Below are 15,885 nucleotides of genomic sequence, written 5' to 3' on the forward strand. Positions count from 1 at the left end.
TGTCTTTATCACCTTCAAGAACTGACCGTCCACTCATTGCCTAATATGCAGATCCACCCCTCGACAGATGGAGCCACTGGAGCCAGTGTTCTTCACTTCAGCTGGCCGTGGTTTTAATGTTATGGCTGATCAGTGTACATATAAAAACCTGTGCACCTGTGCCCCCACTCTCTCTGGGGCCACTTTATCAGAAACACTTATCATACTCCGCACACTGTAGCCCATCTGTTACTGTACAACGGACCCAGTCTGTCAATGGAAAGGGACCACCATGGAACCATTGGGGGTGGTGGTGGGGGGGGGTGTTACATTGTGCAGCAGTAGACTGTGAACCCACCTGGTGGAAACTCACAGTAGGTGTGTGTGTGTATGTGTGTGTGTGTGATGTGACAGTAGGGTGCTGTACGAGTAAGACAGCCTGTGTGTGTTCAGGGCTGAGCTGAGCTGGGTCCTCCCATCCCCGGGTGAGTCAGGCGAGGGCAGTGACGGCAGGCTCTCGCGCAGACTGGCTGAAACCTGAACAAACCATCCAGGAGAGGTTTCAGTTGCCTAGACACTTCCTCCTCCTCCTCACCAGCCTGCCGTGACAGAGCAACAATACACACAGAGCGCGCGCACGAGAGAGAGAGAGAGAGAGAGAGAGAGGCAGGGTTGTAGAGTATCTCTATACACTTTTTGGACAAAAGTATTGGGACACCTGCTTATTTAAAAACAGAAAAAAGAGCTGATCCTGCTTTTGTTGGAGTGACTGTTTCTACTGTCCAGAGAAGAAGAAGACTTTCGACTAGATTTTGGAGAAGAAGCATTGCTGTGAGGATTTGATTGCAGTCAGACATAAGAGCGACTCCTCAGCTCATCCCATCTAAAAGTACTGGATGGAGCTTCACCACCATCCATCATTCCAGAGAACACAGTTCCTCCACTGCTCCACAGCTCCTCAATGCTGGGGGTCTTCATACCCCTCTATCTAGCCCACGCCTGGCATTAGGCAGCATGGAGCCAATAGGGTCATCATGTAGATCTGCTATGGACAGCCCTCCAGCAATGGATGAATGAAGGGGTGTCCACAAACATTCGGACACATTGTGTACTGCCTTCTGACTTAAATTATTAAGCACTCCAGGATCCGATAACTGACCCACTGCTGTCCCTCACTGTGGGGCTATAACTGTGAGCATGTGGCTTAACAATACCCACATATACCCATAGTGGAGGGATACATGCGGGGTGCTGTGCCGTAAAATAGTTCCCTGGAATCTTTATTTTTTAAACTTTTGCTTTTTTTTTCATCGAATTTTTTTGGAAATTTTAAAATGCAGTGGACTTGCCCTTTTAATGTCCAGGACACTGCTGTCCCTCACTGTGGGGCTATAACTGTAAGCATGTGTCTTAACAATGCTCCTTTATGCTAATCTGTATACCCACATATACCCATAGTGGAGGGATACATGCAGGGTGCTGTGCCATAAAATAGTCCCCTAGCATTTAAAATTTTGGGGAAATTTTAAAATGCAGTGGACTTGCCCTTTAAATGCTCCTTACGCTAACCCATACACCCACATATACCCATAGTGGAGGGATATATGCAGGGTGCTGTGCCATAAAATAGTCCCCTGGAATTTTTATTTTTGGGGAAATTTTAAAATGCAGTGGACTTGCCCTTTAAATGTCCAGAACAATCAGAGACACCCAGGAACGTCTGAAAGGTGGAGGCAAAGTGCAGCTTGACAGCCTTGGACGTTGGTCGACGTTGCTGTTGTTGTTGTTGTTGTTGTAATGAGTGACAGACGCGGCGCCCCCTACAGGCCGGGGACGGCACCTACACCCACATCGACGTCGTCCTCGCGCACGCTGGTGAACAGAAAGTGTGCAGGGCTTCGCGCTGGTCCGGGCGCATGGAGAGGGTCAGGGGTCTGTCCAGTGAAATTCCGTCGTGTTTTGCCTCTGGAGGGACGTGTCTGGAGGACCGCCTGGACACGCCATCCAGCACGGTAAGTGGGTAATACGCTGGGGTGCCAGTACCGGTGCATTTCCATGGGATTTGTGCATTTAACTTTGACTTTGTTGGCATTTAGTTTGGGTCTGGGTGTCATGGGTTAAGCTGATCTGCTCTATGGGTGGATTTGAGGGGTAAAAACATGGTACTGGAGGCGAGTGTAATAATGAACAGCCTTGTTGAGTGTTGAAATGAGGTGTGCTTTTTCCGGTGTGGTACACACTCCTCGGGTTAGTGCAACACCCTATTGTCTTAATATGACGAGTTGCCTTCCTTTTTTTTACCACCTTATCGAATTTCCCGTTCCACCTTAAATGGTGCAGCAGTTACATTCGGGCGCCTCAGGCGCCCGAATGTAACTGCTGCACCATTTAAGGTGGAACGGGAAATTCCAACCACAAGCTGCAGAATATGAAGCTAAACTGATGCAAATGCTCCATAAACAACTCTACAACCCCAAACACAGCACACACACCACTAAATCCATCAACTACCCCCTTTAACTATCATATACTCACCAGACTAGACTAGACTAAGCTTTACAGACCCCCAGAGAGTCCCAGAAGGATGACATCCATAATACATTTCTAATAGATTTTAATATTTAGAAACATATTGCAAGTGCATGTATTAATTTCCAGGATTTAATGTGTAGGTGTTCATGCAGTGCGGCATGGTAGAGCTTAACACTGTGTAAGTGTTAATGCAAGACTGTATGGGAGGCCTGAACACTATACAGGTGTTTAAAATACTGTATGGTCGCACTTACTGTTGTATAGGTGTTTGCTATACTGTATAATATGCCTTAACACTGTATAGGTGTTGGCAAAACTGTGCGATAGCCCTTAACACTATACAGGTGTTTAAAATACTGTATGGTCACACTTACTGTTGTATAGGTGTTTGCTATACTGTATAATATGCCTTAACACTGTATGTGTTTGCAATACTGTATGGTAGGGCTTAATACTGTGTAGGTGTTAATGCAATACAGTATGGTAGGCCTTAACACTGTGTAGGTGTTAATTCAAGACTGTATGGTATTGCTTAACACTATATAGGTGTTTGCTATACTGTATAATATGCCTTAACACTGTATAGGTGTTAATGCAGTATTGTATGGTAGGCCTTAACACTGTGTAGGTGTTAATTCAAGACTGTATGGTATTGCTTAACACTATATAGGTGTTTGCTATACTGTATAATATGCCTTAACACTGTATAAGTGTTTGCAATACTGTATGTTAGGGCTTAACACTGTATAGGTGTTAATGCAAGACTGTATGGTAGACCTTAATACTGTTTAGATGGTTGCAATACTGTATGGTAGACATTAATGCTGTATAGGTGTTTGCTATACTGTATAATATGCCTTAACACTGTATGGGTGTTAATACAAGACTGTATGGTAAGGCTTAACACTGTATAGGTGTTCATGCAGTATTGTGTGGTAGGCACTAACGCTGTATATGTGTTAATGCAATACTGTATGGTAGGGCTTAACGCTGTGAATGTGTTAATGCAATACTGTATGGTAGGGCTTAACGCTGTGTAGGTGTTTAAAATACTGTATGGTCGCACTTACTATTGTATAGGTGTTTGCTATACTGTATAATATGCCTTAACACTGTATAGGTGTTAATGCAGTATTGTATGGTAGGGCTTAACACTGTGTAGGTGTTGATGCAAGACTGTATGGTAGGGCTTAACACTGTGTGGATGTTTAAAATACTGTATGGTCACACTAACTATTGTATAGGTGTTTGCTATACTGTATAATATGCCTTAACACTGTATAGGTGTTATTACAATACTGTGTGGTAGGCCGTAACACTGTATAGATGTTTGCAATGCTGTACGGTAGTCCTTAACACAATACAGGTGTTAATCCAATGTTGTTTGGGAGGCCTGAACACTTTTTTTTTGCAGTTTGCAGTTCTTTATGGTAGGCCTAAACACTCTATATGTGTTAATGCAAGACTGTATGGTATGCCTTAATGCTGTGTAGGTGTTTACAATACTGTATGGTAGGCCTTAACACTATATAGGTGTTTGCAATATTGTATTATTGCACTTATTATTATATAGGTGTTAATGCAGTATTGCCTGGTAGGCCTTAACACGGTATAGGTGTTAATGCAGTATTGTATGGTAGGTCTTAACCCTGTATAAGTGTTTGCAATACTGTATGATGGCCCTTAACACTGTATAAGCTTTGGAAAACTGTATGGTTGCACTTATCATTGCATAGGTGTTAATGCAGTATTGTGTGGCAGGCCTTAACACAGTATAGGTGTTTGTAACACTGTACGTTAGGCCTAAACGCTGTACAACGGTGCAGTACTGTATGGTAGGCTTTACACTGTGATGGCTTTCGATTGGGTCTGAACACAGCAGTGATGTAGTACTGACGGAGGTCGAACTGTCTCGGCTCCATCATTATCACCGTGGCCAGATATTTCACACCAAAATGTTCAGCTTAATGCTGGATCTCCACCTGTCAGACACACCGCAGCCTCTGTAGGCCTGTGTAACCTACAGAATACAGCAGGTCACAGTACACAGCGACGTCCCCAGTGTTCAGTTCTCTCTCACCGGGGTCACTGGGGTCAACACTGTGTAATTGTTCAGCACTGGATACGTGTTAATGTGGTACTGATATTTCAGGGCTGTGTTGGGGCTTATTCAACACTGCTGGTGATGATGTAATACTACTGCAGTGCTGGAATCGCTACTATAACATGGTTATGAGTTATACAGGTGCTAATGCAAAGCCGTTGCTGTTAATAGAACACTAAGTGTTAATTGGGCTCTACTGCACGATTAATGGAACACCATTAGTGCTAATACAACATGCTAAGGGTTAATATAACATGGTAGAGGGTGCTAATGCAAGACTTTACGCTTGTATTTAGAATTCAGATTCTCAAATTAATTTATATATAATTAAAATGTATTATTTTTTAAAGTTTTGTTCATAATTTTTAATTTATTTAGACGCTGTCCCTATGACCCGAGGATCGCTGGTTCGAATCTCGGTCATGCTGCTAGCCATCGAGAGAGCACAGTTGGTCTTGCTCTCTCCAGGGTGGGTAGATGGCGCTCTCTCTACCCACTTCGTTGCAGTACTAGCCGTCGCTGGCGACTGCAGGCTGGTGCACTGGAGCCGGGCATGCAGCGCTTTCCTCCCGGCGCGTTGGTTGCCCTGTGATGTTGCATCGGCAGCAGTTCCAAAAATTGGGTGAATTTTACTGTAGGGGTAATATTACCACACCATAAAACTGAGTCTCTGTACTGAACGTGTCTCAGAGAACATGTTGCCACCACTCCTGATAATAATACTGCTTGTTGCTGTGGTGGGACGTTTCCTCACACTTATCATGGACATGAAGGTCAAGACAAAGTTGGGCGTTCAATGAATCTCCAAACTGTTCTTTTTCTGGGGCAGAATGAGAGAGAGAGAGAGAGAGACAACATCTCATCAACGTCTTTAATAAAAACAAACGAGAATTTGGTCTTAAAGGGTAAAGGTGAGACTGTCGTTACCTGATTAGCACCCCTGTCCGATTTGTGCCGAGTTAGCATGTTAAGTCAGCATAGCTATGGCAGCAAGTGTGTGACCTTGGGTAGCCAGGCTTGACTACTAATAACACATATTATATATATATATATATATGTGTGTGTGTGTGTGTGTGTGTGTGTGTGTTATATTAAATACCGCTATAACAGGTTCATTTCAAGCTGGATGTCAGATTTTTAAGAAGGAGATTTCGACCGGAACGCCCCATATGTCGGATCTCCTACTCGGAAAGTCAGCCGAGCCTCACCAACGCAGAGTTCACAATCCAGGATGGGCACACTGTGTGTTAATTTAACAGTAGTAGTAAAAGCAGTCGTGTTATACAGTTGATCAGCACTGCTGTCTACCCGTGTCTCATTAAATCAGTCATACCCACAGTACTGTCCAACTTCTATCTGTGGACGTGTTCCCATGGTATCGCTAACAGTGCTAACGGGGCAGTGGGGGCTCAGTGGTTAGGGCTCCGGGCTATTAATGACTCGGCAAGCTGCCTCTTTCTTTTTAGCCACTGCACTTTTACCTTTAACCCGAGACAATGCTAACCATGGACATACCCGAGACATACAAATGGGACATATTTTGGTTCGATTCGCCTCAAAACACCGGTAGAGAAGTCTGGCTGGCTGTCTAACGTAAGCTAATCTACACTGAACCACCCTCCTGCGACATGGCCGTCACATACATATACTAACATTCGCTATTTAGCCTTCGGTGATCATCTGTGGACATCAGACCTTTTTTTAGCCTGGTCTGATCTTGATGGTTGAAGTGAGAGGTGAAGATCACCATCATGGCCAGATCCAGAGAGCTCTCTGAGGCCTTCAGAAAGAGCAGAGGAGTCTGGGAAGAGGTTTAAACAGATCTCAGAACAGTTAGAGATCAGCCGCTGTTCCACTGTCCACTAAATTATCTACAAGAGGAACAGCTGACCAACATGACCAGATCAGACCGTCCCAGCAAGATCAGCCCAAGACCAGACCACAAGGGTAGCAGGTAGCTCTCACCATAGTTGATGTCAAAGTACAGCAGCTGATGTTCTGCACCTGGTTCTGATTCTACACATTTGAAGTAGTAATCATTTCTATTAATCAGTATTAATATTAATTAATTATTAATGAATTGAATAATGATTAAAGACGTTTAGTTAAAGATTAAAGAAGTTTAGTTAGATTACCTCCGTCTCTCAGTGCTGGTCACATGAAGATCAGATCTCCAGGTGTTTAAATATATTCAAAAAGACAAAGGTTTTCATGGGGTGTCTTAACTTTTTCACATGACTGTGTATATTCCTGGTGGCTCTTGCCTGTTATACACTTTTCAGACCAAATGTGCAGCCCTGGCCTGATCACCCATCCCTATTTCCATTGACTGGACCTTTAAGATGCCACAGGATGGGTGGGAGGCCCACTGTTTACCTCGGAGGTGCTGAGTGAGTACCGGCGCTCTTCACTGCCGACCTAAAAGCCCTTTACAACCTGTCTGAACTGCAGTGCTCACTGGCATGCAACCTTCTGTGAGGTCTGTGGCAACAGTTTAGCAACTCGCTCGCGCTTCTCTTCATGTTTTGCAATAAAGACATGCAGGAACACGAAGTGTGAGATGCTTGCCGCAGTGTAGTGGAAGGAAACTTGGGTAACTCAGGTGCACGACTGTCCAAACTCAGGAAAGCTCCTCCTTCTTATGAAGTTCTGTAGGTCTGGAGAACATTAGAAATGTTAAATATAAGAATAATAAAAGTAGATTTGTAAGATACTAAGACGCAGAGTGCAGTATATTTAAGTATATTTAAGTATATTTGTTAGGCACTACAAAGTATCCCTAGAACTGAGCTGTTTTGGTAAGACTGGACCTAGAACTATATTTGTACTTTAATGTTAATATATTTTACATATTTTACAATATATTATAACAAAACAGAACAAACTGGCTTCAAGAAAACAAACTGGGGAACCATCTGAACACAGACTAACGAAAGAATCAAACAAACACAGAACCAACAGGCAAACCAACCTACCAAGAACTGTGACCAACCAAGGTCATGGTATTGTGGTAGATGCATTGTGACCTCATGATGGTGATGTAACGATTTATTGTGATCATATTGTGATGTAATGATGTAACCATGCATTGTGACCTCATGACAGTGTGATGTAACAATGCATTGTGACCTCATGACAATGTGATGTAACGATGCATCGTGACCTCATGATATTGTGATGTCATGATGCATTGTGACCTCATGACAGTGTGATGTAACAATGCATTGTGACCTCATGACAGTGTGATGTAACAATGCATTGTGACCTCATGATATTGTGATGTAACGATGCATTGTGACCTCATGACAGTGTGATGTCATGATGCATTGAGACCTCATGACAGTGTGATGTAACAATGCATTTTGACCTCATGACAGTGTGATGTAACAATGCATTGTGACCTCATGATATTGTGATGTAACGATGCATTGTGACCTCATGATATTGTGATGTCATGATGCATTGTGACCTCATGATATTGTGATGTAACAATGCTTTGTGACCTCATGACAGTGTGATGTCATGATGCATTGTGACCTCATGATATTGTGATGTCATGATGCATTGTGACCTCATGATATTGTGATGTAACGATGCATTGTGACCTCATGATATTGTGATGTCATGATGCATTGTGACCTCATGATATTGTGATGTAACAATGCTTTGAGACATAGGCATGATTATTAACCATCTGGTGGTTAATTTAGTTTAACCACTAAATACTTCAAGCCTTATCACACTATCAGCCTTGTCACTTTAAGTGCCTTAGACCAGGCACATGCACACTACAATGCTAAAACTCGGACACGAGGGACAGTAGAGAGGCTGACCCGTATGCATATGCATGGTGGTTAGCTCTAGGTTGTGGGCTGTGATGGAGGCTTGGTGGGGCGAACGCTTCCAGGGCCCAGGAAGAGAGAGGTTCCGCACACACAGCTTGTCTAGTCCCTGTAGAAAAGAAGTACTGCCAATAGAATGGGACTCTCTGCAGCAGATCAACATCATGACCCTATTGGCTCCATGCTGCCTAATGCCAGGCGTGGACTAGAGGGGTATAAAGCCCCCCAGCATTGAGGAGCTGTGGAGCAGTGGAAGAGCTGTGTTCTCTGGAATGATGGTGGTGGAGCTCCATCCAGTACTTTTAAAATGAGTTGGGGTTGATGAGGTGGGGTGGTGATCATCTATCCAACATCCCGACCTCACTAACGCTCTTAATGGTGAGTGATGCAACCAAACCCTCACAGCAATGCTCCTCCAAAATCTAGTAGAAAGTCTCCTTCTCTGAAGGGTAGAGACAGTTACTCCAACAGAAGCAGGATCAGCTCTATCTAATACCCTTGATTTCAGAAGAAGCAATGGATGAGCAGGTGTCCCAATACTTTTGTCACAAATCGTGTGTTTTGTTTCTGTTGCAGAGATGTTTACACTCACAGAAGTCGCCTCGCTCAATGACGTCCAGCCGACCTACCGAATACTGAAGCCGTGGTGGGACGTCTTTATGGACTATCTTGGGCTGGTCATGCTGATGCTGGCCATTTTTGCTGGGACTATGCAGATAACCAAAGACCAAGTGGCGTGCCTCCCCATTCTTGAAGAAAGGGTTGATACGGAGAGTACGACCCCCTACACCACACGTAGCTCAATGTACACTTCCACGTCATCACTGGGTACCGCACCTTCAGCCACTCAGGATCTTCCTGACAGCGCTGTGCATGAAATGCATGGCACCGAACCCACTTCAGCTCTGAGCCAAAGCATCGCTACCACAACAGAACCTCAACCCAGGGGCCGCAGAACAAACCTAGACTACCAGCAGTACATTTTTGTCAACCAGATGTGTTACCATGTTGCCTTGCCTTGGTACTCCAAGTACTCTCCCTACCTTGTCCTCATACACAGCATCTTGCTGATGGTGAGCAGCAATTTTTGGTTCAAGTACCCGAAGACCAGCTCAAAGATCGAACACTTTGTGTCCATCCTGGGTAGATGTTTCGAATCCCCTTGGACTACGAAAGCTCTTTCGGAAACGGCCTGCGAAGACTCGGAGGAAAGCAAGCAGAGGATCATCGCGGGCCAGACCTCCTCTAAGCAGGTTTCCACGGACAGTCAGGAGGACGGCAGCGGCTCGACTACACCCATGCTGGGAAACAACGAGGTGACGTTTTCTACCGAGAGGAGTGTTCCCGAAGGCCAGAGCATGACCATTTTGGACAAAAAAGACGGGGAGCAGGCCAAGGCTCTTTTCGAGAAGGTGCGAACGTTCCGAGCTCACGTAGAGGACAGCGTCTTCATCTATAACCTCTACGTAGCGCAAACCATCATCAAAGCGCTGAAGCTCATTTTCATCCTGTGCTACACGTCCACTTTCGCCACGGAGATCCAATTCAAACATTTCTGCGAGCCGGAGATCCAGCACCTAACAGGATACGACAGATTCTTCTGCACTCACAACATGGCGTTCATGCTGAGGAAACTCCTCTTCACCTTCATGGCCATCATCAGCCTTTACGGCCTCGTGTGCCTGTATGCTCTATTCTGGCTGTTTCGGCGACCGCTGAAGGAGTACTCTTTTGAGAAGGTCAGGGAGGAGAGCAGCTTTAGTGATATCCCCGACGTCAAGAATGACTTTGCGTTTCTCCTGCATATGGTCGACCAGTACGACCAGTTGCACTCCAAACGATTCGGCGTCTTCCTGTCCGAGGTCAGCGAGAACAAGCTGCGGGAAATTAGCCTCAATCACGAATGGACGTTCGAGAAACTCCGGCAGCATGTGACCTCCAACGCCCAGGACAAACAGGAGCTGCACCTCTTCATGCTGCCTGGACTCCCCAATGCTGTGTTTGACATCACAGAGCTCGAGGTTCTCAAGTTAGAGCTCATACCCGAGGTCAGAATCCCGGCCAAGGTTTCCCAAATGATGAACCTGCAGGAACTGCACTTGTACCACTGTCCCGCAAAGGTCGAGCACACGGCCTTCATCTTCCTCCGGGATCACCTGAGGTGCCTTCATGTAAAGTTTACAGACGTTGCTGAAATCCCTTCGTGGGTGTATCTCTTGAGGAGCCTCAGGGAGCTGTACCTCGTGGGCAACCTAAGCTCAGAGCACAACAAAATGATTGGCTTGGAATCCCTAAAGGACTTGAGGCACCTGAAGATGTTATACCTGAAGAGCAATCTCAACAAAATTCCCACAAACCTTGCAGAGCTCTCGCCACATCTCGTCAAGCTGGTGGTGCACAATGATGGGACGAAAGTGGTGGTTCTGAACAGTCTTAAGAAGATGACCAACCTCGCCGAGCTGGAGCTCCATAACTGCGATCTTGAGAGGATCCCCCATGCTATTTTCAGCTTGACCAACCTGCAAGAGCTGGATTTGAAATCCAACAGCATTCGGACCATCGAAGAGGTCATCAGCTTCCAGCACCTGAAGAGACTGACCTGCCTCAAGCTCTGGCACAATAAGATTATCGCCATACCGCAGTCTATAAGCCACGTGAAGAACATCGAGACCCTCTACCTCTCCCACAACAAACTGGAAACCCTTCCAGCGGCCCTGTTTAACCTTCCCAAGCTCAGGCACCTGGATCTCAGTCACAACTCCATTTCGTTGATTCCAGCTGAGGTCGGACTTCTCCAGAACCTTCAGCACTTCGCCATGACAGACAATAAAGTCGAGTTTCTTCCCAAACAGCTGTTCAGGTGTACCAAACTGAAGGTTCTTTGTCTGGGAAACAATGCCATCACAATCTTACCGGAGGCTGTTGGGCAGTTGGTTCAGCTCACTCAGCTCGAGCTGAAAGGGAACTGTCTCGGCTACCTTCCGTACCAACTCTGCCTGTGTCAGCACCTCAAGAAAAGCCTCTTTGTTGTGGAGGAACATCTTTTTGACACTCTTCCCCTCGAGATCAAAGAGAATATGAGTAGAGATAATAATGTTACAATCTGATCTCTGTTAGTGTCCATTTGTTTCACCTTGAGGGTCAAGCAAAACCCTGTATCATTGCTGTCCAATCAAAACCACTTGCTAGATCCCGGTGTCTCCTACGTTTGTGAATGTTTCAGGATGAATGGACTGAGAGAAATTTTAGTCCAATCTAAAGTCTTGTTACCTGAATTTTATACTAAAGCTAAGGACGATTTCTGCCCCTTCTCAAGTTTCCAGGTTGGAGATACGGTTTTGTCGTGACAGTGATGATACAGACAGACCATTGAATTAAAAGGAGAAAGCACATTTCTATGCATAATAACTTGAATAGTGCGGCCAGTAAGCTGACTGTAGACTGAGAATTCAAACCTGCACAACTCTGATGGACCTTAGTGTGGCTACAAGCTGTCAGTGAGGTTAACAGGTCAAAGCATGAATGTATTTATTAAGAATATACAGTGGGGGAAAAAGTATTTAGTCAGTCACCAATTGTGTAAGTTCTCCCACTTAAAAAGATGAGAGAGGCCTGTAATTGACATCATAGGTAGACTCAACTATGAGAGACAAAATGAGAAAAAACATTCTGAAAATCACATTGTCTGATTTTTAAAGAATTTATTTGTGAATAATGGTGGAAAATAAGTATTTGGTCAATAACAAAAGTTCATCAAGTCTTCACAAGGTTGGCTCACACCGTTGCTGGTATGTTGGCCCATTCCTCCATGCAGATCTCCTCTAGAGCAGTGATGTTTTGGGGTTGTCGGCGGCAACACGGACTTTCAACTCCCTCCAAAGGTTTTCTATGGGGTTGAGATCTGGAGACTGGCTAGGCCACTCCAGGACCTTGAAATGCTTCTTACGAAGCCACTCCTTTGTTGCCCTGGCAGTGTGTTTGGGATCATTGTCATGCTGAAAGACCCAGCCACGTTTCATCTTCAATGCCCTTGCTGATGGAAGGAGGTTTGTACTCAAAATCTCACAATACATGACCCCATTCATTCTTTCATGTACACGGACCAGTCGTTCTAGTCCCTTTGCAGAGAAACAGCCCCAAAGCATGATGTTGCCGCCCCCATGCTTCACAGTTGGTATGACGTTCTTTGGACGCAACTCAGCATTCACTCTCCTCCAAACACAGCGAGTTGTGTTTGTACCAAACAGTTCTACTTTGGTTTCATCTGACCATCAGACATTCTCCCAAAACTCTTCCAGAACATCCAAATGCTCTCTAGCAAACTTCAGACGCGCCGGATATGTACAGGGAAACACGCCTGGCACTGCAAGATCTGAGTCCCTGGTGGCGTAGTGTGTTACTGACGGTAGCCTTTGTAACGGTGGTCCAGCTTTCTGCAGGTCATTCACTAGGTCCCTCCGTGTGGTTCTGGGATTTCTGCTGACCGTTCTTGTGATCATTTTGACCCCACGGGCTGAGATCTTGCGTGGAGCCCCTGATGGAGGGAGATTAGCAGTGGTCTTGTAGGTCTCCCATTTTCTGATTATTGCTCCCACAGTAGATTTCTTCACACCAAGCTGCTGCCTATTGCAGATTCAGTCTTCCCAGCCTGGTGCAGGTCTACAGTTCTGTTTCTGGTGTCCTTCCACAGCTCTTTGGTCTTCACAGTGTGACTGTTTGAGGTTGTGGGCAGGTGTCTTTTATACTGTTAACCAGTTCAAACAGGTGCCATTAATACAGGTAATGAGTGGAGGACAGAGAAGCCTCTTAAAGAAGAAGTTACAGGTCTGTGACAGACAGAAATCTTGCTTGTTTGTAGGTGACCAAATACTTATTTTCCACCATTATTTGCAAATAAATTCTTTAAAAATCAGACAATGTGATTCTCTGAATGTTTTTTCTCATTTTGTCTCTCATAGTTGAGTCTACCTATGATGTCAATTACAGGCCTCAGGTCAATTACAGGCCTCTCACAATTGGTGGCTGACTAAATACTTTTTCCCCACTGTATATATATATTGGGGATGTCCTGACCAAGGTTTTTACCCCGGTCCAATCCACGTCTCTTAACGCTGACTATTGACCGATACTGATCGGATCCAATCCAATCTTTGAGTTTCTATAAATTATACATTATACCTATATATCTATACAATTATACATCAGTTTCTATAATCAGACTTAATTCTAAACTAAACCAAAAAAGAAAATAGATCTTTTCTAAATCTTCTGGAAGAGTTTAGATCCTCCTCTTCTGACAGATGAACTAACTCACTCTTTACCTTCACCTCTACCTTTAAGCTAAAGTTTTCCTTTCCCGAACTTTCCATCCCACCTTTAATAATTTAAGGTGGAATGGAGAGATAGCATTAGAACCAACTTTAGCTTTTGGCTTTGTAGCTTTTTTTGGTTCAAATAAAGCTCTGTCCGGGGTAGGTGTCCAAAAAATGAGAAGTTCATCAGCAGCAGCTGAGGATCATGTCTATTAATCTCTTTTACTAGAGGACGCCAGGTGACACGGGGCTACAGCAAACCTAAGGATCAGAACTGGACTGCATTAAAAATGTCTGTATCAGACTCTGATCCTGAGTCACTGGGTTCGAAACATCCCATATATATATATATATACAGTATATTGCTTTATTATGGAATCAGATTTCTACAAAGTAATGTCAATTAAATGAAAATATCTTATGTAAAATTAGTGTTTACATGAATCTTCACCCCCTTTAAGTTAGTATTTAACCATTGCACCCCACATTGACCGCAGTCACAGGGCCGAGTCTGTGTGGATTAGTCTCAGCCGGGCTTGTACATCTGGACACTGCAATTTTACTCCATTCCTCTTTTCAAAACTGCTCAAGCTGAGTCAGGTTTCTCCAGTCCAGCCACAAATTCTCTCGAGGTCTGGGCTTTGACTTGTCCATCTTCAACACAGCATGATGCTGACACCACCATGCTTCACAGAGGGGATGGTGTGCCTGTGGTGATGTGCAGTGTTAAGTGTCTGACAATCATCAGACCAACAAACCTTCTTCCGGTTGAGCTTGGAGTCTTCTACAGGCCTTTGGGTGAACTGTAGTGGAGGTGTAACTCTGCCACAAAGCTCTGACTGGTGAAGAACCCAGGCAACAGCTGTCACATGCATTTTTTGTATGTCTTTCCCATCGTAGCTACTGAAGCTTGAACTCCTAGATGACTTGGTGGTCAGATTTTTACCTCATCTTCATCATCCCCTGACTGATCCTCTTCAGTAAGCTTTTCTTGGAGCTGTGAGGAGTGCTCTTTGGTCTTCATGGTTTTTTTCTGTAGTCATTAACTGACACTGATTAACCAGTGACTGGACTTTCCAGACAGGTGTCTTTATACTACAGTCACTGAAGACACATTCACTGCACTCAGCTGATCTCCAGGTCACTAACCATGAGACTATACCAGCACCAGCTGCCTGCTGGACCTCTGTCGGAATGTGTCAGTTAAGGGGGTGAATATTTATGTTATATATAACAATATATATATATATATATATATATATATATATATATATATATAACAAGAATATATGTTATATATAATATATTTATGTAATTGACATTACTTTGTAGAAGAAAATCAATCAATTTCACTTTGACTTTATTATTTTTTTCAAAGACAAATTATATTGAGTATTATTCCATTAAACAAACAATCTGTATGTTTAAAGTCTTAAAATACACATGAATTCTTCAAATGTCTGGATTTTATTTTGAGAAATATATATATATAACATGAATACTGCCTGAATTTCCTCTGGATTACAGGACAGCTAAGGTCTGTTTTGGAGGTCTGCACCATGTTAAATACTGAAAAACAGGGAATATTTAAGATGAATTATGAATTATTGAATTATTTCTATACAGCACATTACTTGTACTGTAAGTCCGGCTGTCTGTGATGGTTTGTGCTTTTGAAACGTGGGAGCCGAGCTCTTTAAGGTTTTCTGCTCTCCCAAACAGGCCAGCTTTGAGCTTGTTGCTGTGGGTGAAATGGACATTGTGTCTCCAATCAACTGGCAGTTGAAGCTCGCTGATAAGGAGGATATCATGTACTGGGGAAGACTGGCAGGAGATACACACCCTGCTGCTGTCGTGATGTAATGGTAGTGCACTCACTGACCGTAGAAACTGTCCTAGGCCGTAGTTTGGGGATTCGCTGGATTTCACAGTGTCTGAGGTTCGATTTTATATATCCTATTAAAATGAATTTGCTCAGCTTTTAAGTTCGGTGTCTGTTTAGTAAAATAGTCACGAGATTTTTAATTTTAACCAATGTTTACATGGTTAGAGACTGACTACTGTGAGATAAACCACACACTGCTGTTCAAAAGTTTGGAATCAGTGGTATTAGTAG

The 15,885-nt window shown here is 44.0% G+C and overlaps 1 protein-coding gene across 1 annotated transcript; it reads left to right on the forward strand.

Moving 5' to 3' along the window:
• Positions 1–1,731: 1,731 nt before the first annotated feature.
• lrrc8da (leucine rich repeat containing 8 VRAC subunit Da) lies at positions 1,732–12,098 on the forward strand. Its single transcript, XM_072691321.1, has 2 exons — positions 1,732–1,991; positions 9,034–12,098. The coding sequence occupies exon 2, from the start codon at positions 9,036–9,038 to the stop codon at positions 11,562–11,564; it is 2,529 nt and encodes an 842-aa protein (XP_072547422.1). The 5' UTR covers positions 1,732–1,991; positions 9,034–9,035; the 3' UTR covers positions 11,565–12,098.
• The last annotated feature ends 3,787 nt before the right edge of the window (positions 12,099–15,885 follow it).

This window comes from Salminus brasiliensis, chromosome 11 (genome assembly GCF_030463535.1).
Source record: "Salminus brasiliensis chromosome 11, fSalBra1.hap2, whole genome shotgun sequence".
In the NCBI taxonomy this organism is placed as follows: domain Eukaryota; kingdom Metazoa; phylum Chordata; class Actinopteri; order Characiformes; family Bryconidae; genus Salminus; species Salminus brasiliensis.

What these genes read in the sequence shown, in the direction of transcription:
- lrrc8da (XM_072691321.1), top strand. Translation starts at nt 9,036, where the DNA reads ATGTTTACACTCACAGAAGTCGCCTCGCTCAATGACGTCCAGCCGACC.